This window comes from Numida meleagris, chromosome 2 (genome assembly GCF_002078875.1).
Source record: "Numida meleagris isolate 19003 breed g44 Domestic line chromosome 2, NumMel1.0, whole genome shotgun sequence".
Lineage (NCBI taxonomy): Eukaryota > Metazoa > Chordata > Aves > Galliformes > Numididae > Numida > Numida meleagris.
In genome coordinates this window covers 62,567,065-62,594,097 of record NC_034410.1, presented here as the reverse complement: position 1 = coordinate 62,594,097, position 27,033 = coordinate 62,567,065, and the positions used below count along the sequence as shown (strand labels likewise).

The following is a 27,033-nucleotide window of genomic DNA, read 5'->3' as shown; positions in this document are numbered from 1 at the left end:
GTGAGTGGAGGCACAGGTCTGTTGACCTGTTTTGTGTGTGTGTGCTTGGTTGTTTTGGAGTTTGCCAGGAGTTGGACTCGATAATCCTTATGGGTCCCTTCCAATTTGGGATAGTCTATGATTCTGTGTCTTTGTGACTAGTATTTGCAACTACTGCACAGTGGAGTTGAACTTTTCATAATTTGTACTATTTCGTTTCAGATTAGGGTTTTGGGGTGTGCAATATTATCTGTCAGGGGGAGTGAGCAGAAGGAAATGAACTGCCGTTTTCATACGTGAGATGTGGAAAGAATTGTCTGTATCATCTGTTTGATGGGAATGTGTGAAGCAGTGGAATTGTTTTTTTGGGAGAGGAGGATGGTTTTGGACCAGCAGCAGACATTTTTGGCTGAAGGAGCAGCAACTTGAAACTTCACTTACTGAAGAAACCTGTTCACAATTTTGTCTGTTTTCTTTCTTTTCCCTCCGCTTTCCTGAAATAAACTTCCTGCAATTCTTTGCGCGGTGCAGGTGTCCAGACTCCCCTTTACTCACAGTGACTTGTACAGCCTGTCAGACAACTGAAGGCTGCACCTAAAATTCTGCCCGTGGGGCCGTGCTCTGCAGTGGTCTTGACAGAGTTACAGTGGGTACCTTTTACACCTACAGGCTGCAGCATCTCCCTTTGTCTGAACAACTGAGAATTGCGTTCCAGGAGCCTGCATGTGGGTAGGACTGCCCATAATAGAAAAAAAGAAAGCTGCAGAGGCTGTAAGCTGCTGCCTAATCCCTGTGGTTGTTGTGCCGAGGAGCTTCAAAACTTTGCTGGATGGATCTGGAAGATCGTTGCAGAGTAGAGGGTCAGTCTTGCTAGTATTTGCAGTTATTAACATTAGTGGATGTTTGTTCGTTTACTGTGTTTTTGTGTTTTTCTCTGAGCGTGTAAGAGGATTGTGGCCTTGCCACCAGAATGCTCCCGTTCAGGGAACTTAAGACTGTTCCCGCTGACGAGCTTTGAAGATCAGCAGGCATTTCCTCACGGTTTACTGCATTGTTGGAGGAGTCCAATGCTGCAGAAGTCTTCAGGCCTATCCTCCCGACTCTGGGCATTCCTCACCCCACCAGCGTGTGGATTATGCTGTTTGCAGACTGTCTAAGCTCCATGATGACCTCCGTGGATTCCTCATGAGCTTTTGCAAGGCCGGGCCTGTGTACTTTGTAAAATCCTTTTGAAATGCCTGCTAGGCTTTTTGAAAGTCCCAGAGCAAAAGCTATGTGGCAAGGAACGTAGAAGATCAGCAGCTGGATGTGGTTGTGGATGAAGGGGATTTGTGTTTGTGTGAGTGTAGGCAATTCTTGGTTTAGAATGCATCTTTGTCAGGTCAGATAGAGAGAGATCTTTTCTGAGGAAGCTGCTTGTACTCATCTGATAAAGGAAAGAAATTGCAGAACTGGATTCCTGTGCTCTTTTTTAGCATGTGTGTTGCAGTCTATGAAAATTAAGAGATGCTGTTTCGTTTTGTGAGTGTGCAGGAAACACCTCCCACAGGTTAGTTTCGCCTTACTTACTTCAAAATAGACAGAAAACTCATACTGAAGAGTACTATTGACAAGTAGCACTGTTGTTTAAAGTTTCCCTGGCGGCTCTCCTGTGTGGGTCTCAGCTTGGAGATGGTTTGCCTGCTTGCCAGCACCATCTACTGCTGTAATTAATCTACCTCTAACTCAAACGAAAAACAAACACTGACTTTCAGAATGCAAAGCTCTCCAAACAGTGCTGAAGGAAGGCTACCTACCCAGCTGCAGTAAGCCAGTGCGAGTGCTCACAAGGCTGCAGCAGCATCTTCATCAGCAATGGGGTAGAGACGTTTTTCTCAAGGCTGGGTTCTTCCTTCACCGTGAGGAAGCAATAAACCCCAGTTTGAAAGATTTGTGGTACTCTGGCATCAACGGCAAATACCTGATTAGAACACTCCAGGTAAAATTGAACAGCTAGCTTGTATCTTTTAGTTCTGGTTCAGAATGATAGGAGAATGGCAATTGATGGTCATCTCAATTTAATATCACGTGGAGATGACATCGGTGGTGCATATCTGTTTCTAGTCATTAACAGACTGTAGGAGGTGGTTGACTCGAAGCCTGTTGTACCTTGTGCAGGGCAGGACTGTGACTTTGGCTTGTGGGTCTGTGTGAGGTCTGCCTGGTGTGGAGATATGGGTATGAAGCCGTGCTGCAGGTTATCTTGCTCACAAAAAGCCTGTGTAGCTGCTTTGGATGTTGTGCTGGAGCCTGACTTCAAAAATACCTTCTAAGGTGGACAGAAGAGTGAAGGTTGCACAGAATATTTCAGAATCCCTTTGCTCCAGCACTTCTCTTTTTCCTCCCTGTGGCATGTGGTTCCCTCTCCTAACGTCAAGCCAAAACTCTCTAAAAATCTCTTTCAGTGTGTGTGTTTCTGAACATTTTAAATTGACTTATAAATGTGTTGTTTATTTGTTTGGAGCTTGTGATAGACGGAATAGTTCCTGTGCTGACCAGAAACAGAAGACGGGAAGATAAGGATGTTAACAAGGTGGAGTAGAAAAGGAGGTGTTTGTTTAGAAGCCTGGTCTCTCAAGCCTGTGGAGCAGAGGAACCCTGCTGATAACACAGATGAAATAGTCTGCCTCTTTCCTAACTTTAGAGGAGTGGAGCTTTGTAATAAATGGCTGCCATGTGGCAGCTGTCTCCCAGCTTCGTGAGCCTGGCAGTAGTTAATCCTGTCAGCAAGTCATGCTCCCTGGAAAAGAGCAGCGAGGAGAGCTGCAGACTCTTGAATCATTCTCTGCAAAACATTAGCGTGTTGAATCCCTTTCTGCTTAAAATGAGTTTGGTAATTTGGTAGGGGCTCTCATCTTTAAGTAGCACTAGAATACAGCTGCGTTGGCTTTTAAATAAAATGTTAGAAACGTGTCAAGCTGTTGCGATTTTTTTCCCTCTTAAAAAAAAAAAAAAGCCATTTTGGTTTTGAAGGATGTGTATTCCTGGGTATAAAATATGCTGTTTTGTAAGGAAGGGACGCTCTGTGTTGATACTGCCATGTGTTAAGAAGTTACAGGTTGAGCATCTGAGGTCATGATTATCCTTAAGAGCTTGAGGCTTTACAATGTAAAAACATTTACCTTAATTTGCTTTTTAATGTTTTGTTGAGCATCTGAAGTTTCTATCCTTTCTACACAACCCATAAAACTAGAACTTCCCCTGAAAATAGCTTGGAGATTCTTATGCAGTAATGTAATACCATCAGATTTTCACAAGGCTTGCGATAAAGTCTTAATGGTTGACAACACCACCGCCAGGAAATGAGTTTTAGTCACTGTAATTTCTCTTCTTTTCTTGCATTGCGCAGTACTGCACCCTTTGGTGGGTGAAGCCCTCTTTAAATCCATCCCTGGAGGAAGAGGATCGCAAGAAGCAGGGCACTAGCACAGGAGATTTTCTATGTCTTCCTCTGCATGATTCATCCTGCCTCTCAGTAATCCCTTCCAAACCTGTCCTGCTGCACACATGCAGCTCCAGCTATGTGTGAGGAACAAGCACGAGGCAGCAAAATGCTTGCTCGTTTCTCCCAGCCCATCCTCCAGAGATTTGCCTGGGACCTTTGCCCGCAGCCCTGGGTCCGGGGCTGCCCTGGGCCAAGCTGCGGGGTTGCAGGCCCCCCTCCTGACCCAACAGCTGCAGGCACCGATTGCCAGCGAGCGGCACGGCCGCATAGCTCCGTGGCTTTTCTTCCTCTCACTGCTGCTGTTCCTTCTTGTTTCCACGATGCCACAAGGAGGAACAACCAGACTGATTGTCTCCCTGCCGGGTGGGTGCCTGGGCATCTGCACGACCAGTTGGTAAGGCACAGAAGCCCCTGTTTTTTAAGTGACACCAGGGGCTATTGATTGCAGGCTCGGGCTGTGCTGCTGCTGCACAGATGCTTGCTCTTGGCCCACCTTAAAAGGACAAGATATCCCGTGGTTCAGACGGGCTGTATATTGCCGGGGATGCCAGCATCTCCTAGCAGAACTGAGTGTCCCACTTCACCCACATTGCATCCTGTAGCCTTTTCTTCTCCAGAGCCTGAAGGGCACTGCAGCTTGCCTTGGCTAGAGGGGAAGTGGCTTTTCTTTCTCTTACGCTGAAATGTTTTCCATCTGGCTCTCTCAAGTGCAGTTTGTCTAGCTCGCCCTTTAGGCTCTGGGACAAGCATCCCATTCCCTCAGTGCAGTGCTTGCTTAGCCATCTAGGTGATGGCACATCAGTGGATAGCTTTTTTTTTCTTTTCTTTCCTCCAAGGTATTAAATTCACTGGGTTTGTGATTCTTCTCGTCGTTGCAAGGCAAAAAATTGAAAGAAAATACAGGGCTTTCTACTTGCTGCATTTAGATTGTTTCTTCTCTTTATCTTCCTTGCCCCTCTCTGAGGCAGCAGCAGCGGTGAGGTTTTGCTTCCCTGAGAGCTGCAGGGGGTCTCAGGCCCACCTCAGCAGGGAGCCTTCAGGGCCAGGCCCTGCAGCCCCTGGCTCTGAGGAACGTGGTCCCGGACTCCCAGGCTGTCCTGCACCATGTCCCACAGTGTCTCCTCACACAGCGGGATGTGGGCCAGCCCCAGCCTGAGGGAAAGCCTCAGCAGCCAGGCTGGTGGGGAAGGCTCATCCATCTGGGGAGAGACTGTGCACCGTGACTCAAGGCATGCCACCGTCCCGTAGGCTGCCAGCCCAGGGGGATGCGGAGAGACTTTCTTGGGTCGCCACTTCATCTAAGGCAAATAAACTGGAGTCGAAGCCAAGAAACACATCAACTTCCTGGAACTCTGCGAGCCGTCCACACAGCTGTCCTAGCTTGCCGAACACATGCAAAGCAGAGCTTATAAGGACAGACAGTATTGCTTTTGTGTCCCTTCTCGGCACGCGGGGAGGGAGCAGGGGCAGGGCACACTGGGTAACACCAGAGGTCCGTCTTACCCAGCGTGCTCCTATTGCCACAGTGAGCTGGGGGTTCTGGACACCCTCCCCAGAGGCCTTCTGCACCCCAATGGCTGCATGGGGAGCTGACAAAATGAGGATGGAGGGGGTTTGTATGTGGAGGGAGTGGAGGGATGTGTGCTTACAACTGCTGGCTTTCGCTTTGCTGTTTTCCCGACTTCATTTGTTTGCGTGTATCTGAAATCAGCTTTTGTGGCCCCAGGTTCGTTGAACTGTCTTGAAATCTCAGTATTCCCTTTTGTCTGAACACGTTCTCGAGGCTGACTGCTGTTTGGTGACAAAGGCTTCCTGGAGGGCCAGGTGCTAACCCACAAGCTGATACGAAGGATGAGGATGAGGAACAACTTTTAGATAGATCTTTGATATGAGGGAGGAGGAATAAGGTGTTAGAAAATCTCAAAATCCATCAAGAGCTGGTCAGTTGTGTGATGTTGCCATCCTGGGCGCAGTGATGCTGAGCAGGAGCTCAGTGTGGACTCGGACCAGACCGTTGGAGGTGCAAAGCATGGTGGCTGAGAATAAGGGTTTCCCATCAGGGGATGGGGCTGTCAGATTTTGGTTTCGCTCTCAGCAGTGCAGCAGCATGTGCTTTGCTTCTCCTTTCTAGCCTAGCAAGACCACAGGCTGCTGCATGTTGTGCCATCCCCACCGCATGCAGGAACAGATGGGAGTGTGCTTACTCTTCAAGTTAGCAGACTGCAGGGCCAAGAGGACAGGTATGAGTGCATCTTCAGTTAATGCTGCCTGTTTTCTCCTTGCGTTGCTGTAAGCCCATTGAATAATGCAGGAGAATTCCGTCCAGGAAGCCCCTGCTTTTCCAGCACAGCATCTCACTGTTACATTAGTACAGCTTCCTCATTTTCCCTGTGACTTGTCAGCATTGTACCAGGGCATCACGATGATTCAGAGCTGTAGTTTGCTTAAGGCAGTAGCAAAGTTCAAATTCCGGTACATTTTATGGAGAGATGCTTTTGGTCATCCAAGCCAAAGTCGTGAGGACTGCTAATGGTCCATAGATCATGAGAACGCAGATTTCAAAACTTTCAAAACTCCAACTTTCAAAACTGAATGCACCCACATATCCCATCATGCGTGCAAGGGAATAAAACTGAAGAAGTAAACAGCTTTGAATATTCAAAATCTGGGCTGCTAGGTGTGGTACCTACAGTGTACAAAATAATTGATAAATGCAGGGGGTCTTCTTGCTTTTGTTTGGTACTTCCTGCCCTGCCCCTAAAACAGGCTGTGCTCTCCAGCTCTGCTTTAAGGCATGGCGGTGAGCGTGTGCTTCACTTGTTTATTCAGTGTCTGTGCATATCTGTCGTGTGTGTGTTAAATTACAAGAGGCATATGGATGCGGTGGATTTGTAGAGTTCTTTTACAGAATAAAGTATTACGTACGTGCTAACACGGGTGAAACAGCTGTATCAGTAATAACCCCAAGAGGTCATCACAAGATGAGCGGTCTGTCTTTTAGTGCCCACAGTGCATGTCCTGAGGTGTTGCTCCTTCGGTTTGGTGTCTTTGAGGTTTCGTTTGTTGTTGGGTTTTGTTTGGTTTGTTGTTTTTTTTTTTTTAACTCCAGTGGAAAATTTTAGTTGGAGGTACAAGTTCAAAAGCTTTGGGGTAATATCCTTAGTGCCTGCCAGATTTTTCTGAATCCTAAGTGAGTAACCGACCACCAGCTATTCCCATGGCACTGGTTTTTTTATGCTTGTCTTCCTTTCCCCATAGGCTGCTTGGTACTGGTGCTCCAGCAGTGGTGACAGTGAGGTGACGCTGCCAGTATATTTCTCTACCGCTGGGGTGCCGAGTCAGCACCAACACTTCAGTAGCAAGGGCACAGTTGATATTAAAAAGGTCAGTTGGGAAAACTTTTTTCTTTTGGTTTTCCTTTGCCTTGAGGCAGTGGCTTTCAGTAGTATTAACCCCTTTTTCTTCCCACACAACGCATTTTCATCCTCTTTCCTTCCTGACAGCTTTGAAGCCAAATCACATTCAAAAAGTAGCTTGGGTGGCTGTGCACATCTCTTGGGGTGGGAGTGAGCCTTTGTGCTTGGGAGCGTCACTGTGTGCTCCGGGAAGGAAATCTGCTCCTCTGGTAGGAGCTCAGTACAAGACGCGTGCATCAGAAACATTTCTGAAAGTGGTGTAGTGATTCTTAGGTATTACAATCACAAGTGTAAGCCGTAAACTTTTGTTTATTCAAATGCAGTCTCTCTCTTTGAAGATCTGTTCGTGTCTAAATTTGTATACTAGGAAGGTCTGGCCTTCATTTAAATGATCCTTGGATATTTTTTTCTACCACTAAGAAGACAAAAAAAAAAATCAGTGGGAAAGCCTTGAGTAAGATAATAGCGTTGCTAAGATGGAAATGATGAAGAAGGCTTGGGATTCCTGTTTGGGCCTCACAGGAAAACGTGGTTTGAAATGCATGTGTGTGGGGGGTGCATTCCTAAAGCCATCATTTGTTTCCCCTGTTTCTGCTCCTCCCACCGCATTCTCTGCTGCGTACTACGGCATATTTAATGAAACCAATAAAAGTATTTGGCTGAGAGTGTTAATCTTTCCCTGGCCCAATTAGTGCATGGCTTCCAATTTAACATTGATGTGAACGTTTTTTTTAAGGCAGAACAATGAGCAGCTTTGTGCTACACACCAGGTTTTCCCCCGCCTTGCCTGCATTGTATGTTTCTTCTTACCTGTTCCAAAGGGAGAGCTCCTGTGCAGAGCCGGGAGCAAACCGGAGCAGGGACTCATACCAGCTCCGTGCTAGTGCGGCCACCTCTCACTGGCAAGTCAAGTGACCGTGACTCTGAAGGCTCATCATCTCTTCTCCTTTCTTCTTCCTTCCCCCGTGGCCTGTGCTGGCCTGCGTTCTCCTTTTTGCTTCATCTGTGATGCTCATCGCCAGAAGGAGAAACAGCTGTAACAGTTGAGAGTGGTCTTTAAACAAAAAAAATTAAATATAAATAAATACACATAAGCAGAGGGGGGAAGTAGCTGCTGATGGACTCAGCTTTAGCATACAGTGGAGTCACACTTTATCCCAGAGGAGGAAATAGGTCTAGCAAGTGTCTTCCTGTACAGACTGAATGGGAAGCAACAAGGCTTTTTTCTTTTTTTTTTTTTTTTTTTGAGCCTGCTGTTTCTCAGAGGCTCTCCCGTTATGTGCGGCATTGGGGTGGGCCTCCAGCAGAAGGAGGAGCTGAAGGCCCCACAGCCTACTATGTGGGATTGCAGCTGCCCAGTTTCATGGCTTCGGAAGGATCACCAAGTGGAGGGAGCCGGGTCCCTTTCTGTGGCCATGGAAAGAAGGCTGTTGGGATTTTGTTTTGTTCGTTACCCCTCACGTATATGCCCTCTGCTTTCTTAAGAAGGGGTTACTGCGATGCTGGGGGAGGGTCTCCAGAATAGATGTCTTGAATGCTTGTGGCCAATTCCCTGTTTCCTAGAGGCTTTGCTCTGATGTTGAATGCAACCTGAGGCCATGCTGTTTGCCAGCCTCTTTCCTGTTTGTCTCTCTTTCCTGGAGGTCTTTGTTCTCTTTTGGGAAAGGGGAGGAAGGAGGCTCCATTGGTGTGACCTCTGAGCTGGGGTGTTTAGAGTCCTGAGGGCAGGGCCACAGGGCATCCCTGCTGGTCACTGCCTGTCTGATTCCCTGGATCTCATAGGTGCTGTGGAAAAAAACATTTCCTCGTCCTCAGTGATGCATTTATTTAAAAAAAAAAAAAAAAGCTGCAAGAGAAACCTCTCAGTATTCTCTTGCCTGAAGGCTTTCTGCCATGGGTTTTCCCACAGGAAGGAGTGATTTGGCCCAGTATCCTTATTGTTTCTATATCCTATTGCAAATAGAAAGTTATGCTTCTGAAATCAGTGCGTCCTGCTCATGTGGTTATCTTTGTTTAAGTGGTGCATTTTTGCTTCATGCCAGAAAATGGAAAATACACATGTGAATAAAAGCATGTGACTATAATCCTATTCTTGCAGAATTTGAATTTCAGTCTTTCAACTGCTTAAAATTAAGAAATGTTGAATCTTCAGAGTTACACTATAGAGTAACTTTTTCCAGGATGTAACATTTTCCAGTGGTAACATTAATGTTAGAGGTAGTGGCTGAAAGAGGAAAGGATAAGTCTACTTCAGATGGAAGTGGATGGAAGAGTTGTTATTTGTTTATTTTGTTAATTTGTTTGTTTGCTTGTTTTTAAGTAGTAAAGCACTTACTTGCATTGTTTTAACAGAAGTCCTTCCAAATGATATAAACTGGTCATCATTTTTGGTGGTACTAAGAAGATAGAGCAAGCAACTTGGAAATAACTCTTTAGTACTTGTTCTCCTCAAGATTAAATCACTTACTTTCTTTTTAACCACTTACGCTGTAAAAAGAAGTGACTGTGTTGCTCTTTAATGACCTCTTATGAAGACCTTAACAAATAAGCAGCTCTTATACTTGTTTGAGAAAACTCAGGAGAATGGATGCTTGGCCTCTCCTTGAATCAAGCAGTCCCTGCCATCACAGGGAACAGCAGCGTTTTGCTTAGCAGAAAAGCATATAAAAATAACCTTAGAAGGGTTATATTGAATTGTTCAGGATAGCATCAAAATAGTCTTGGTTTCTGAAGATGCAGACTGAAAATGGTGTTTGAAGAAGGGGATTTTATCTGGAGCCTTAGACTGTGGCCTCAGTCAGATCACACATACATTTTACCTCTAGACTGTGCTGGCTCACTGTGTCAAACCACCAGTGTGCTGCTCCTGAGGACAGCAGTTTGACTTGGGGAGCTTGAGTCTGCTGCTTTTTCTTGAGTTGAGTGAAACAAGGAACTGCATGACACAAGTGAAGAGAGCAGAAGCTCTCTTTGTCTCCCTTTCTCTTTGTCTGCCTTTTGTTGTGCACTCTAAAATGTCAGAAGTTGGGATACCATCATTTCTTGTTTGCATATGCTGTTCAAAAGGATTTGAAGATATGTTTTGTGACTGATTTGCATGTCATCCTTGAGAATTTGTTATTTAAAAGGAAGAAACCCCATTAACCGCAAATTGAGAGTGGTGGCCTCTGCTTTCTGAAAAAAAGGAAAATGTGTATTTGATGCGATTTGGAAACCTGAGATGATGAAATGTCCACAGTGTGTAAATTTCCAATATGAGGTTATAAAAGTGTGTTTCTCCAATGAAAAGGTATCAGTATTTTCAGTGTTACGAATCATCTTCTTCAGAGGCTATGGCCGTGGGTGCTGCAGGGAGAGAACCCCTCTCTTTGTTAGACACTGATGATTCACCGTCGCTTCTATCAGTGATGTTCAGCTGCCCTGTCATTCTCCAACCAGAGCAGGCATCCCTCCTGAAACCCCAAGGATAGCATGATAAGATTGTGGTCTCAGAAAAGGGTGTGGAGAAATTCTGTCAGCAGATATGGTGGTTGCTTGTCTTCAGTTCATCTAAAACCCTTGGGCAGCGGGTGTAAGGAATGTGCCAAATGGCCCCAAAAACCTCAGTAGTCATTTATCTACTGCTGGAAGGAAGAAGGTTGCCCTGAATTCATCTATTCCCAAGAAGAGAAATTGAGGAGTGGGATGGTTATGAGTGAAACTGAATTACTTAGTGAATCTCCAGCAGGAGTATTCTTTTCCGTAAGTCGTGACTGTCAGTGGCATGCTGGTGTGCTCAGTCCTTTGTTCCCTCCTCCTTTTTTTCGTGGTGGAATACTAGAGACCAAGCTGAGTAAGGGTTTCCTTGCTTTGTTTGCTCAGATTTCACTGTTGGCAGCAGCAGCAGCATCTCCCACCCCTGTGCTAGGGCACTCATGGCCACGGGCTCTTGATTGCATTGGTTCCATTAACATGCTTCTACCATCAAACCTACGTACCCATCAGTAGAGCTCTCAAAAAAATGGGGCTGTAGTCTCTGCTAAAACAGCTTCCAGCAAAACTTACTCTCTTTCTCTTTTTCCCATCTCCATCACATAGTGCTAGAGGGTGCTACTGAAGAAGAGGCTGAAGAGCCTGATGCTACTAAACCTACTACACTAAGTGAGGAGACCAGCAAGCAAGAAGAGAGCCTCAGTCAATCAGGGGATAGCAATGAAGGTAACTGGTTTGACTAGCTCTGAGTGACTCATTAATTTAGGGCATTGATTAAAGCTTGTAGAAATATTTCTTACCCAATGCATGACCCTTATCTGTGTGAAGGGTATAATATATGTCGAGCAGAGGCATGGGTGCATGCATTTCTTTCCTCGCCTATAACCTTTATCTGCGTGAAGTATATGAAATACACCAAGCAGAAGCACAGGCACGTAAATACTCAGCTGCCACTGTAGGCTTCCAAACTAAGATTTTCTTGGCTCCAGGTAACTTGGAACCAAATTACTTAGCCTCAAAAAACGCCTGTTTGTAGTGCTCAGACTTATCTTCCAAAGGCGGTATTATACAGAGATCAAATGTTTACAGGCAGACATGTTTCTTCTTGCTCCTTGTTCACCCTCAACATCCTCTTGTGTTAAAATGACTCTCACACACATGAAGATCCTGTGCTGTCCACCTGAGATGATAGAGTTGTAGATTCGCAGGGTGTTCCTATTTGGTTGGGAGATTCTTTTTTGGGGGAAGGAATGTCTAATTTGAAAGCATTTTCCTTTTTAACTCCTTAAGGGGAAAGTGGAGGGCCTTACCTGTGTGTTTGACAACCTACGTAAAGAATATGATGGAGAAGTCTCAATCTGAACAGCTTTGCCTGCAGGGCGACATTAGTTATGGTTGTAACATATACTCCATGGACTGATACAAGTTGGTAGACCAAAAAGAAAAAAAAAAATATTAATGCCAGCTGTGACAGTAAAAGTGCATTTTAGGGGATTTGGAGTTGGTTTTTTTTCAGATTTAGGTTTTTGCTTCTACAGAGCTGACCTAAGCTATGCTAGACAGAGAAACCAGTATACTATGCTATTAATGTCTTAGTTGTGTAGTTCTGCTTAAAATACATGCTTGCTTGAATGATGGTATTTACCAGAGCATTCATTCATCACTGCTGCTCTGATAGTTCAATGTGATTGAAATTGATACCATTTTACATCAAGAAAATGTAAGGTAAATCACTCCATAATCCTCATACTGAATTTAAGATGAAAGTCAAGGTAACATGAAAGTCTTTAAGAAGAGATCTGCACCTTGTCCTATACATTCCAATAGGAGAAACTTTCACTATTACAAGAAAAAATTTAGTTATTATGAGCTGTTGTCTGTTGTCCATGAAATCAGAGAGTGTGATACGAGTTGCAGGCAGCTGAAAATACCTTGGGGTTTTGTTTTGTTTTGTTTTTTTTTGTTAAATTTTTAAGATAGCCTAGCAACTCTTATGTGTGCTTTTTCTTTTTAATTCCAGAGAAGCAGCTGGAAACTTTAAACAGTTACAAGGTGTCACCAAGTTCACCAAACAGTTCAGACGGAGCAGACTTGTCCTCCATTGATGCCATGATGTCAGCAGTAATGAATGTGGGGAAGATAGCTGAAAATGGGGGGAGCTCTCAGACTGTCAAATCTCCCTCGAAGTCTCCTGCACCAAATCGGATTGGTAGGAGGAATCAGGTTTGTAAACTCAAGTGCAGCGGAATGAAGGGAAGTCAAACAGTTGCATGGGAAATGATAAGATGTAATTATGTTTCAGTGATGGTTTTGTCTTTTTTTCACTCAATGAGTTTGTGTTGCCTCTGTCATTGCTTCTATATGCATGTTTCCTAATGGCCCTCCAGAACTTAACTTTAGAAAACTGGGGATGGAAGGGGTCTGCTTGCTCGGATTCTTGTGTCATGCAGTGGGCAAGCTGATCTACGAACTGACACCAGCGGTAGCAAAACCAAAACTGCCACTTCTTCCCTGCTACATCCATTATCCATGTTCTTGCATTTCCCTAATTTGTTGAGAGGGGCAGTTTGTTTCATTAACCTAGGAGAAAAGTATCTGGAACTGAAGTAGTTCTGTGAGGGATGGCCTGGCAGTAGTTCAGCAGGATGGCCTGGCAGGGGGCTGTGGGGCCCAGCTGTTAAAGAGGGTCGCTTCGTGAAGTATTGCTCCTGCAGAAGATGTGAGTGATTTAAGGTTAAAGGTGATGCTAGAACAAAACGTCCGTGAAGGCACTCAGTTCACACAATTGTACTATAAAGTGCTCTTACTTTGTTGTTAATGGAAGTATGAAGAACTGTTGCAGAATGCTTTGTATAAATCTTGCAGAGCAAATATATGTAGCTTTTATCATTTTTTTTTTCCATGTACCAGTTGATGGCACCAGTTGATAGCTGTATTGATCTGGAGAAGTGAGAGAGCCAGTTCAAGCGGTGATTATTGATATCTGTGTTTCTCTTCTGCTGAGTTAAGCCCTACTAATGAAGGTGTTGAGGAACAGCAAGAAATACCCCAAATTTCTGTGTCCATTTGACTTCAGCACAGAGAATTTGTAAATGAATCAAGACGTAACAGGGATCAGAAAGGTTGAGAGGCATGACTCATGTGATGGTCCTATAGTAGTTTATTAATAACTTGCAGAGTAGCTGTCCAGTTGACATACTTATGACTTGTCTTGAATTTTCTTCCTTAAAATGAGTTAAAAATCATTAATAATAAATGAACATAGGAATTCTTAATTGAAGAGCCTGGGCCGTATATGGGCAACTGTGTTCATGGGGTCACACTCTCTAGCACTTGACTTTGAAGTTTATTTGCAGTGTTCCCAGTTAAGGGCTACCCTGGTTCCTTGATTTCATCATGTGAAGTACAGACTGGAGTTTAGATGAGACTCGGTGGCAGTGCTATTGCACAGCTGTCTGCTGGTACACTATGTGGCTTGGCTTCAGGGAAGTTTATTAGTGTTAGTGACCTTTATTCCACCTGATACTTCGATGGGCATCGAATCAAAGGAAGCTTGAGAGTAAATGTGACAGGATTAAGAGGGATTCTTGTGGTGTAAAAATAAATAAATACATTGAAAACATAGTAAATAGCCTATTTGTTATTAGGCTGAAAGATCGTTATCACCAGAGGGGCAAATGTCTACATTACTGTGGTATTAGAAGTGAGATGTGAAATAATAAGTGGGTACCAGTCTGTTTAACAACATCTAATACAGTGAAATTCCATTTTCAGCATGGCAGCATGAAAGCACTGATTTGTTTCAGTGTGTAGCAGCACAAAGATCTCTGATTCTGGTCAGAATGTGCCCCTGATTGTAATTGCAAGGATGGTAACAGTTTGCTAGTTTTCTGGGTCTGACTGCTGTTTCTTGGCAGCAAAACACTTTGCACTGAACCTTTGTCCCAAGTCTATGGTTCTCTTTATAATGCTGACTTTATCTTGGCTCTAGTCTACCTATAGTCTAATAAACATGTTCTCACATCAACCTGCATCCATTTGAGCTTTTCATTTGCTTTGCTCTATAAGAGAATAAAAAAAAAAAGTGACAAAGGTGAGCTGGAGAAAAGCAGCCCTCATGCATAATTCCCAAAGCATTTGCCATCAGTTGAATGCAGAGCAGTCTTGCCAGGTTGACTAAAAAAAGAGTAGGTAACAAATTAACTGTTAATTTTATCTTTCAGTTCAGGAAGTGTGTTTTCCCCAGCTTGGCTCCAGTGAGGTGGCTGAGTGCTGTGTTCTACGTTTGTGAGTGGAGCTGCTTTTGCAGTAGAGATGCTAATGTTTTTTGGTCTGGATCGAGTCAGTCAACAGTGTTCCTCTTGTAGCTACCCTTGATTTGCTTGAGCTGTGTTACGGTATGCAGCATGTACCCTGGGTGACCACTGGAGAAAGTTTGGGTTTTAGTTAATAATAAACCCCAGATTCAATACTAATCAGCTCTGGCAGAGCTATAGTGTGTTTCTGATCTTTGCTTCAAGGTGAACCAGCAATTACTCTATCTGCTGTTAATTTGCTGATTCAAAGAGCAGGCAGTTGAGAAAGCAGGCTCTGAAACCATTGATTGCATCGTGTAGAACTGTATCACTCATTTAAAGGGGGGCAAAAAAAAAAAGCAGTAGGTTGATAATTTCACATAAATACCCTGGGGATTAAACACGATCTAAACTGTCAGCACAGCTGCAGGGATTTTCCTCGCAGCACAGTGTGTTTGTTCTCTGTCCTGAGCCAACTTTAACAGGATTGCAGTATAATTGGAGCTGAACACTACTCCACAGACTGGTTGCATGTAGTAAAATTAAAGTTGTATCAGTAGGATGGAATGCGTGTGTGTGAATTGTATGTGTGTGTGGGCCACGGGGATAATGTGTTTTAATTTTCTTGGGGTGTTCAGACTTCATAATGGCAGCCTTTCTTACTTGCTTTCTAATGTTTTGTGAGTAAAAGGGCATTGGGCCCTGGCCCATGTGCGTGGCCTACAGTGATTAACTTCGGGATGGGGAGCCTTGAAGTACAATTAGAAAGCTGTATGCAAGAGAAGCAAGAGGGGGGGTTGGGAGAGCCTAACAATTGCTGTTCCTGATAGTTTTAGAAGGGAGGTCACTGGCTTTGTTTACATGAGGCAGAATGAGAAAATAGCTCTGCATCCACATCCACAAGTCACTGGAGTTAATGGAAGAATATCATGACCCTACTTTTGAAAATGTAATGTTAGATTTTAGTCTGGAACTCTCTACAGAGTATTTCCTCAGCTTGTGTTGAGAGGAATCAAAACAACAACAAGAAAAAGCCTTTTCTAACACTGTGTCAGTGTCTTTCCTCCTGTAATGCCACAGGATTGATGACAGAGGCCTGGGTCAGTCATTGTCAGTGCTCCACACAGGTGCTTGTTTCTGATGGTCTGAAAGTGGTCCTTTCTCGGTTGATAGCTTTTAGGACAGCGAAGGGGAAAAAAATTGTTTGGAAAGAGGAAACAGATAGATATATACACATCAGCTCCCTCCTGTTTCTGACTAAAGAGCTACTTAGGTTTGGTGGGGTTTTTTTGTTGTCGTTTGTTTTTTTTTGCTTGTTCTCACTAATGTTACCTAAAATAGCCAGCAGAGAGATTCAATAGAATGCATCCTTTTAGCATAAATATTATAGCTTCCCATCAGTCATGCAGAGATGGTTTTTGTATTCTCATCACCGTGAGTTTAGGTAACAGGCGGTGGACCCCTAGCCGGTAAAGACGTGCATAATTCTACAGAAAACAGAGGTTTCATTTTCAGTGCCAGTCCTTCTTGCTTTGAGTCATACAGGCTTTGGTTCAGAAGCCACATCTGGTGAAAATGACCGTATGTCATTCAGTAGCCATCCTTGCAGACAGCACAGGCAGATGCCTTTGGTTTCTGTGAGAGTGCCATTCCAGCCTCGGCTGTGAAAGAGCAGTGGCTTTCCCCAGTGTCTCAAGGGCATACTTAAATCAGGCTGAGCAATCCGGGTCGGGTCGGCTGCATTGTTTGTACTCATGGTTTGACCATGGTTACTCCTGCTTCTCACCTGGGTGGAGAATAACCCGGTTCATAATGTGTTCTTTTGGAGTCACGTAGGCTCCCACATTGTCACCTCTTTCTCACTATGACCTCATCAGATCTTGCAAGCTTAAGAAGGGTTGGGCCTGGCCAGTGTTCCTGGATGGGATGCTTCCAGGAGAAACACAGGATGCTCAAGGAAGTGGTGCTGGTGATTCAGTAAATGCTGCTCTTCCTTTTGAGTCAGAGCTCTGAGAAAAGGGCATTGGCCTAGCAACCTGCCATCAAGATGGGGTTGAAAACCCAAAGTCCTGAAGACTTGTGCTTCCTAAAGATCTTTTTGGAAGATTAGTTGCATTTGCCAGCATATTCTGGCATGATTCCATCCCGGGTAATTGCTTTCTGCTCACCTAAATTCCTCCTGGCAGTTTGAGCTGGTTGCAGTAATTGCCTTCACTTCCTGTCCTAAACTGCTACTGCTGAGTATCTGTGTGCTGTTAAAACAGCTGCTGTTCTTCTGTGGTGGTTCAAATGGCCCCTATTTATAAATTCAGAAGTTTCTGAAACTTCCCTGAGGGATCTTCCAGGATGATAAATGCACATACAAGTTATTCTGTTAGCCGTGGCCTTTCGTACTGGAGATGGCTTGTACTCTTTCCATCCACAGCAGTAACAGCTTTCTAGTTCTTTAACATCTGTATTCCTTCTGATTTTTTGTTTTGTTTTCTTCACAGGAAACAAAAGAAGAGAAGTCTTCCTATACCTGTCCTCTGTGTGAAAAGATTTGCACTACACAGCACCAGCTAACTATGCACATTCGTCAGGTACGCAAAGTACAAGCTCTCAATTCCCTACTTTATTAAGAGTGTCTCATTGGCCAGTAGGCATTTTGCAGTGGTGAAAAACAATTCCACGTGCAAATCAGAAATGCTTGTATGTAACTTTTCACAATTGTTTTGCTTTTGTTTAAGCTTTCCCCTGGTATTAAAAAAAAAAATATACCAACCAGGAGGTGGATAATTCTCCTGTCTTTCTCTCCTTTCCTTCCCCTCCCTACTCCCCCAGTGGCTCAAACAAGGATGTGTGTCCTGTTCTGCACAGCTTAAGGTATCCTAAGGATCCGGAAAACCACTTCCATCATGAGGCATAAGTCCTGTTTTGCTATCCTGTTTGAATAGGGTTCCCTTTACTGTTCATGCAAATTAAGAAGCAGGAAGAAACAACTTTAAAATTACCTCGATGTTAAAGAGCTTCTCTATCCTTTATATAGGGTACAGCAATTTTGAGAGGCAGAATTTAAAATACCTATTTCAAATGTATGATGCCCTTTATTTTTGTCAGATACAGGCCTCATCTTGCTCCTCTTGAAATATGTATATGTGTGTTATGAGGAGCTTTGGCTTTTTCTATGTCAGAAAGCTCTCCCTGGGATGTTAAAGTTGTGGTTCACCACTGTGAGTCCACTAGATACTCATTACTTCAGTTTTCCCTTCTGTACTGTAACTGCTACTTAATTTTTTTCCTTATTCTCCTTTTGGTTTTGGTTTTGGGTTGTTTTTTTTTTCTTGGTACGTGAAGAAATGTTCACTTCTCTGAATACGAGTGAGAAAGAATGGTACATATAACACAGTAGACGATAGCCATGATTTGCTTCTGTTTTCTTACTACACAGTCACTTTGAAATTAGTATCTTTAAAGAGTATTTGTTTTTAAGTGTCTTCTGACATCAAGTTCATAATTACATTCTTTTTTTCCCCTTACCACTCACCCTACCCCAAACTACTACATAGCTTAACATATTCCAAGGTACCACTTGTTGGATGGATTGTTTCTGGATCCCTTTCTATCCTCTTCTGCTGCATACCCAGTGAAAGTGCAGCACGTGGTGGGCATTCCAGGCTGCCCAAAGCAGCTGTATTAAGGAGTTAAAAGCAAAAGGAGGGGGTGGAGTTAGGGGGGAGGGCTCGGGAAGAGAATTGTATATGGGGCACACCTTAAAATAAGGTATTGTGTCAAGTGGCTCTCTAAAGCTGCTTTTAAGATGTTTACAGTTCTCTCTGATATTTTACTCACGCTTCATAAGAGTCATTCAATGAAAAAAAAATCATTGCTTTCTCTAGCATAACACTGACACTGGAGGGACAGACCATTCCTGCAGCATCTGTGGAAAGTCTCTGAGCTCAGCGAGCTCCCTTGATCGCCACATGCTGGTGCACTCAGGTGAAAGGCCTTATAAATGTTCAGTGTGTGGACAGTCCTTCACCACCAATGGAAACATGCACAGGTGAGTGCTGATTGTGACCCAGGAGTTTGGAAAGCATTACAAGATCGGGGGCTGGGTTTGTTTCCTTGGAAGGACTTTGAAGCTGACTAAAGACCCTTACTTGGGCAGAAAACATGGACTCCGTTGGATGAGTCTGGTGTGATACAAACTCACACACACTTTACAACTGCTAGGATGATTATGTTGTTGCAGGGAGCCAAAATTGAGAGAGGGCTTCTAGTTCTCCTCACATAGTATTCAGTTGTTCTGGATATCCAGAAGTATTGCTTTTTAGGTTTTATTATTATTTTGACGAACAGGATGGATTTTTCTTTAAGGATAAATATAAATAGCCAAGCTGTAGAGCAACTTCTAATGTCGTAGCTTCAGAGTATCAGATGCAAATGGTTGTACTGGGTCATCTGTGGTCATAGAGGATGTTAAGCGGTGAAGTATCCAAGTGGCGCTGTGAAGATGCCTTTTCAGAATAATTGATCTTGTTTGTAAATACATACATCAGTACTTGTTGCACTGTAGGCAACTTACTGAACTACAGATCCAGGAAATTATCTGTGACCAGAGTATCCAGACATATTTCATGTAGTTTCCTTCATAGGGATGTAGCAATATGTATAGTTGTCAGCTCAGGAAACAGAATGTAAAATCACATAGAATCATAGAATGTCCCAATTTGCAGTGGACCTGTAAGGATTGCCAGGTCCAACTCCTGGCTCCACACAGGACCAAACAACATTTACTGGTTAGTTACAGTTGTTCTAACTGTAACACAGCTCTAGGACAGCCCTGTGAAATAAAATATGATTTTACAGAATGAAGAAAGAATGGATTTGTGTTTACTACTCCAGCAATGCCTGGAGCATCCTGGTTGGGGCCATCCCACTGGCTGGTGCCTTCTTGCTCCATGGAAAGATGGCCCCCTTCCTGCTGGGCACACATTTCTGAAACTGCTCTGGAATAATAAAATCATTAAATTGGAAAAGACCCCTGAGATCATCTAGTCCAACCATCCATCCACCACCAATACTTCCCACCAAACTGCGTCCTTCAGTACCACATCTACGCGTTTCCTTAAACACCTCCAGAGATGGTGTCTCCACCGCTTCTCTGGACTACCTATTCCAATGCCTCACCATTCTTTGTATGTTCCTTCCTCTCATCTCCCAGTTCAGTATTCACTTATTTGCATGGGTGGAGCACCTCAGAACCGATTAACAGTTTGTGAATTCCCACGTAGCTTTCGTCCCCATATCAAAGGGTTCACAACCTACTAAAAACTGGAAGACAAGTAGGGGAGGGGAGCCTAGCTTATAAGCAACATGGCAAGAGTGATGGTTACAGACTGGTTCTGTGTGGGAGGGAAGATACCTTGTTTCACTGATTATTACCAGCAGTTTTCCAAGCAGTATGCTATAGGTGGAATGAAGGAGGTTATTTCAGTGATGACAGGAGAGATAACAAAATCGTACCCAAAGGAATTATTATCTGCTTGCAGCTCTGCCTTTTTCTGAATCTTATTGACAGTTTAAGCAGTCATGTGAAAATGGAGAAATAGGAATGTGTGCAATTTTGTAACTCTGTATTCATTTGACCCATACTTGATTAGAATTGAGGAGGGATGGAGAAAGAAACAAATGAAAAGAGGAGGGCATGAAGATGCTCAAGAAGATACTGGCCTTGGGCATTGAATAAATCGTGTCTGACTCAACTGAGTCAGTTGTGAGCCACGTTTCCCAAATTGGGTCATTCCTCAGGAAGGCAGGGCATCTTCTGAGTTGCAGCTGATGCCAGTATTGGCACCAGAGGGTGAATTTCAGCACCAAGTCCCTCATGTTGGATACCGCTGTGTCCTGTTCCTCACTAGGCTGCTCACTGAAGGGTTGCAGGGTTTGTTTAGCTTTTTGCTCAGTAGGCATCTCCTCATCCTCCCTAGAAGCAAGGAGACTTCCTGTGGGACTTTATTCCAGGCCTGCCAGATGTTGATGTAGTATCCTTTGCTTATCGAGGTTTCCCTGTATAGCAACCCTTATCGTGCTTTAGCAGTAAATCTGCCAGACTGAGTGACTTGCCCAAAAGAAGTAACTATAGATCAAAACCTTCTGATGACAAGGTTGTTCATTTAACATTTTTCCTCTTAATGAGGTGTTGCCTGAAGTTGCCAGGGTAGAGTGCTCTGTTTACTGCCCGTGCTAGGAAGGACCTAAATTGTACAAGGAACAGATTCCTGTTACAAGCTCTTTCCATCTGACAGGTGTCAGTTCCTGTCTGCTCTGTAAAACTCCTCCTTGTGTAGGCTCACACTGCAGCAGCACGGTGGAACACTGCAAAAGCATGTTGCTGAGCTCACTGACAGTGCACCAAGTGGCCCTAGGCCATGACAGGAAAGATCGTGAGCCCACTGAAACAGGGTAGTTTTGCTAAGGAAGAGCACTGGTGGGCAGGATGGTGCCAAACCAATTGTTTGCAGTGAAGAACCATTTCTTGATGTTGTAACAGGCTACGATAGTGAATCCTGTTGCTGAAATAGAAAGTATGAATGTGCAAGTAGGCAGATGAGGATAAATACAAAGTGAAATGAAATTTGTTATCTGATACTATGACACACTCACAGGGAAGACGTTGATTTTGCCCACTAGGTACTTCCTTCAGAAACAAGTATTTCTGGTCTAAGATGGTCTGAAAGAAATTTTTCCATAGGCACCTTAGGCCTGGCTGTAGCATTGGGTCTCAGTGCTATGGATGAATGTTTTTCATATCACGTTCAAAACCTTCTGCCCCGAGATCCTGGAGCAAGGACCTGCTTGCCAGGTCCTGCCTCATGCTGCTCCTGAAGGCCATGCTGGTGGTGGTACCACATCTGTTCTTCCATGCCAGCTGGCTGGTGGGGCAAGAATGCCAGCCCATCTTTCCCTGCTGCTGCACGCAATTCCTTTATTCTTTGCTTTTGTGCTAGAGTGGCAGATGTATGCCCAAACCAGCAAGGAACAGGGTTTCTAATGTCCCCCTCCAGAGTCACACAAAATGTGGAGTCGGAGAGAGAAGTCGTGGGTTTAACAAAGCTGTGACAGTTCTGCTAAAGAATCAGCAGAGCTTGAACATTCCCATGAAGTGCTGCTTTTGCACCAGAAATGCTCAATGCCTGGGACTAGAGTGAGGGAGAATTTAGTCTGCTGAGATCTGGATGGGAGCAGAATGTGTATATACATCCTGTGTACATCCTCTCTTCTCTTTCTCCCCCCATGCCTTGTTCTGCCTCTTACTTAACTGTCTGTACTATCTTTTTAAACTGGACTTTTAAAATACCATTTAGGGGAAAAAAATCCAATGGATTAATGTTGTCAAGGGCAGTGCTGTGCCATAGGAGTGCTTAATTCTGTTCTGAGAGGATGAAATTTCGGATCCATTTTTCCACCTCTAGTAGCAGAGCTGAGAAGGAGGGGAGAAAAGTTCCAGTTGCTTTTTTGCAGTTTGAAAGTATCAGTGTCACGTTCTTCATAGAAAGTAATTTTTCTCCCCCCTCCATTTATTAAGGTAAGGGAGAAAAAACCCTCCACAGCTTTAATTTGTTGGGGTTTTTTTGCATCACAGGAAGAGTTTGTTGCAATACCTAATTTTTGTCAAGTGAGAATACTATTTTCTCTGCCTTCATCTAGCTGTGCTGGGGTGTTGCATGTACTCTTTACCTGTTAAATTGATGCTGCCCTTCCTGACTCTCACAATGCAAGCAAACACTTCATTTGTAAATGAGTCAGAGCCTCTCACATAAGGTCCAGTTCCTTTTTGTTGTGCTCTTTGGCTCTTTGTCAACAAGTCGAGTTGAATGGGCGCTGCAAATAGAGGGGTGGAGAAGGAAGGTTCTCGTGTGCAGCACCATTCAGTAAAAGAGGTTAAAACCTGCTTTCTTTTCTGACCAGGGTGACTCTTGGCCAGGATTTTCAGCAAGGAACTGTGATCTCAGGGCACCTCAGAAAGCTCTCTTATAGCTGCCAGACTGCTCCAGAGTGCCCTGAGCCTCCTATGGGGACAGTGGCAGTTGGAGAGAGCAAGATCTCTGGAGAACGCTCAACATACAGCGTGAAAAACTGATTCCCTCATTCCTTCGAATGTGCTGTCAGCCTAGCTGCCTCCAACTCAGTGCTGCTGCTCCTGTTTGAGGAGGGTTCTTGCAGTCTGCTGTGCTAACTGGGAGATCCATCCATGTCTGGGATCTGTACCAGAAATACGATTTGCTGAGAAGCAGTACAACTGGAGAGGACGCTGCCTGTTTTACACAGGCTTCTTTTGGAGCAGAGCTGGAAGGATCAAACTTTGTACTGTCAGGGACTGATGTGGGGCTTGGATGGCTTGTTTTCTTGGGGCTTTTAGGAATTTAGAGGAAGGGGTTAGATCATAGTAATTTTGAGTTCTAAATTCCTGTAACTAGAGTGGCACTGTGATCTGTACATAAGAAAATCTGTAGTACAGAGCATGCTAATCCTCACACTTCTCTGCTAGAGACACAGACTCTGCAGCTTTGTCTCGGTCACAGTAAATTAAAGTTGAATACTCTCAGATCTCTAGCAGGAGCATAAACTCTTATGGAAAGAAGGCGTGTGCATATAAAGAGTTTTCTGTGACTCTGAGAAGTCTGGGGATTTCCAAAGACGTGTCTGAAATCAATAGCTTGCAGTTACTGAAGGCTTTCCATCTGTACTACCACTGTAGCTCTCTAAGGAGTTTATCTGTGAATCACGCCAACTCGGAGGAGCTCTTTTGGGTCTAGACTCTGCTGGCAAATAGGAAGTTGCAAGCCTCTTATTCCATCTCCACCACTGCATGTCCCCAGAATGTGAACAGCTAAGTTGGTCTGCTGCTGTGGGTTTTGAGGATGGTGGTGGTTATTCGTAAGCTTTAGCAAGGGGCCTTAAGGCAGAGAAAAGAGTTCGCTTGACTTACTGTGCTGCATTCCAGTAGAACATGCATCAGACTTCAGGGGGAAGAGTGATGCCTCCACTTGCTCCAGATGGGTTTCCTTCAGGGTAGGAGACACTGCCAACAGCTCTTTTTCCATTTCTGTAACTAAGGATGGTCTGTACCTATCACTTTAAAATCAGATTTCCATCCCTGCCAAAGACACGTTCTCCACGCAACTTGGAAACGTTAATAGGATATAAATGCCAGGAGAGAGGTGAGAAATGACCTTCCTGCCAGTTTCCAGTGGGTAGCAATTACAGGCTCTGTGGCAAGTTTGAAAAGAGTTAAGGGATAATACATGTATTTCAACCACAACTTCCCAAGTTTGGTAAACTAAGCTGCAGTGTCTATGGCTGGTGTTCGCCAGGCTGTGTGATAATGCAACCTGACTGAAGTGTTCTGTATGAAACCAGAATGCTGCAGGTATTGACCTTCTTCTTGTCCTTCCTCCCTGCCTAGCGAAATTCTTCATGGTGGCATTTCAGTTACATCCTACTTGTAGGCTGTTTATGTACTGTCTCAAGAACAGGTCTCGAAGTTTGGAGATTTTTTTTTTGGCACATGCAAAACGCCACATGCAACAGCCACATGCAGAAGTCTTTGAAAATCAAATTGGAAGATCTGGATTGCAGAAGCTGTGCTTTGAAGCATGCTTACAAAGGGTCCTATCAAAGAAGGTATTTCTTCTTTTAATTAAGAAGGCACTTTCTTTCTCAGTCTTATTCTCAATGTTAGATAATTTTCCCAAACTTCTTTTTTTGACATTCTGTCAAAAGAAAAACAGCTGGTTTTATTGGAAAATAGCTGCTCTGCTATCGAATTTTTTTTGAACAACACCTCATGTGTATGCACGTGTTGCAGAGTGTGGGTTTTTTGAGAAAAATGGAAAATGCACATGCTGGAAGGGAACCTGTGAATGCTGATGTTTTTTGCCAGCCTCCTTCACCGGCAAGTGAAGAGGGTACACTTGGTGAAGACTGTAATACACTGATTAGAAGATGAATGTTGTGTCCCCGTAAAAGCACAGGGATTGAGATTCATAGGTTTTAATGATTTTCCAGCTCTCTTCAGCGCGGGTCTGTCTTTTACAGACAGGCACGCATACAGGCTGCCTGTGACATCTCAAACATCCAATATGCAGAGTGTCTTCAAGATCTGGCTAAATCCATCCTCTCCCTGTGTTCCACCTGTGAATTTCTCCTATGTTATTTATGATGCTGGCCTGCTTCCAGTAAGTTGTGTGTGCTTTGTGGGGTGCAGTGCAGTAACAATGCCCAGCCTCAAAGTACAAATAGGATCTCTGCAGTGTAGCACATGCATGCTGTCTGGCATTTGCTTAAGATGGAGATTTTTGGAGGTAGAGTCTAGCCAAATGAGATGGTTAACTGTTTTGTTTTTTAGAAGGGAACTGTCTTATTACAGTGTTGTTTGCTCTCTGGTGCACAGATGGGCAATTGGAAATTTGGTGTTGAATTTTTGGTAGCCTTGGATGATGGAACACGTAAAATCTTGAAGCTAAAAACGAGTGCCCAAGGAACTTGCCACACTGAAAATGACTGACACTTCACATGTGTGAAAAGGCATTTGTTTATTGCCTTGCACAATGGAAATGTCTCTTTGGTCATCTCCTGAGGAGCTTTTATTTCAGCGCTCTTAAATACGAAGAAGCAGGATGTATTACAGGCTTTCAAATCCATTCCTTGTATGTGGGGGATGATTTAACCGCTGTCAGCATGCTAGTAAAAGATAAGCTTCAGCAAATACAAGTGGCCTAATTCTTGAGCAGGGATAACTAACACAAAGGACTGATTGCAGCTTCTAGTAATTGATAACCAGAGCTGTAGAAGACAAGTGAGATACGATACCTGTTCTAGTTTTCTTTGCGGTTAAAAACTGTTTCTTACACTTTCATTAATACATTTTGTAAATAAAGGTGTGGAAACGGAGAGAAACGTTTTTGGGCTCTCCTGTCAGCAGGGATGTCCAGAGTAAATGTTTGGTACTCTGCTGGGACCTCTGTGTTTTGAAGATTTCGAAAAGAAAGAAAAAGGTCAGGATTTTTCAACAACAGTACCTACCAGTAAGAGTCTGTTTCTCTGTGCCTTTGGTGAGAATGAGAAAGACAAATTATTTTTAACAGTCCGGGCAGAAGCTTTTGTATGCCTCACTGTTGCTGAGTAGATTGATCATCTATGTAAAGATTAGACATAAACCGTTATTTAATTCACATGATGCACAAATAGGATGCTCCAAAAATAAAAAGTGGATATCTTCAGCTGTAAGCTAACTAAAGGAGCTCTTGTGTCACAGTACCGCTGTGAGAGCTGTAAGGAGATGCTATGATTTCAGACATGTTAAACACTGCTTGTAGCCTTGGACAGTATCCCCCTTCAGTTATCATTAAAGACCAGCAAAGGAAGTGAACACAAAAACAGTAATGTTGAGATCTGATTAGAATCAAGCGAAGCAAGGAAGTGCGGAGTTAAGATTTATATGCTAACCTTAATTAGCTCTATTGTTCTTGAGAGCTGAAGCATACACAATGAGGAACATTATCCTTGCATCTCCACAGCTCTTCAGTACCTAAACATAAGAAAGAATTCACTGTGCTTTTCAGCCCTAGATTTTGTGTGTGCTGCCTTTCATTAATATCTAAATCTGCACTTGTACTTTGCAAGGTTGTGGATTTTTAGGCTTTAGTTTTCTACAGACAAAGAGGGGATGCTGCCCTCAGTGGTAGCTTGAGGTTTGTGGTGTGAGTGATGCTTAGGGGGAAGGTGGTCTGACATCAGAGTAATGCCACCCTCCTCACGGGCAGTAACATAAATCTCCATGTAACAGAGTGCATTCAGCGTAGCTTAGTGCTGCTTTGTTAACCATGTCACAGTTCAAACAAGCACAAACCACTTGACAGATTAGACACTAGTGACAGAGCACATGGCTGCACGAGGCCTTGATCTTTCTGCATTAGTACCTTTTCAGGAACATCACCTCCTCCAAAGGTTTAGTATTCTCAGGGATGCTACCTCCTCTTCTCACCTTGAGGAGTTACAGAATAAATAGAAGCTTTAGTTTTGCTAGCACTAGAAAATCCAGGCTGTTTCAGCAACCAGTTAGTCCTTTGCCATAAGCCTGACATTAACGTGCGGCTCGCAGAGATGTGAGCTCTCAAGGTGAACAAGTGGTGCGTTGTCTGGTTGGCATTTCAGCTGGTGGCTTGTCTTCCAGCCTGTGCACTTCATTTTGAGTGATTCCGTTGTAGTAAATGCTGGCTGCTGAGAAAGTTTGCTGGGACAGTTTGTATGTTTAAGGTCATCTTTGCTTAGCCTGTTGTGTGTGTGCGCGTCAGAAAGACTTGCATCGCTTCCCTAATGAGTGTGTGCTCAGCGTTGTCTG

General features: G+C 43.9%; 1 protein-coding gene across 3 annotated transcripts in view; it reads left to right on the top strand.

Moving 5' to 3' along the window:
• RREB1 (ras responsive element binding protein 1) overlaps positions 1–27,033 on the top strand; it is a 96,312-nt gene that overhangs the window by 17,443 nt on the left and 51,836 nt on the right. Inside the window, exons 2-6 of one of the 3 annotated variants that reach the window (XM_021387046.1) lie at positions 6,722–6,847; positions 10,957–11,076; positions 12,371–12,573; positions 17,138–17,227; positions 18,524–18,687. In XM_021387046.1, coding sequence (XP_021242721.1) covers positions 12,460–12,573; positions 17,138–17,227; positions 18,524–18,687 — 368 coding nt within the window. In that variant the 5' untranslated portion in view covers positions 6,722–6,847; positions 10,957–11,076; positions 12,371–12,459. Of the gene's footprint in view, positions 1–6,721; positions 6,848–10,956; positions 11,077–12,370; positions 12,574–16,528; positions 16,795–17,137; positions 17,228–18,523; positions 18,688–27,033 lie in introns of those variants that run through there. The other 2 variants (XM_021387048.1, XM_021387047.1) reach the window with 2 other exon arrangements.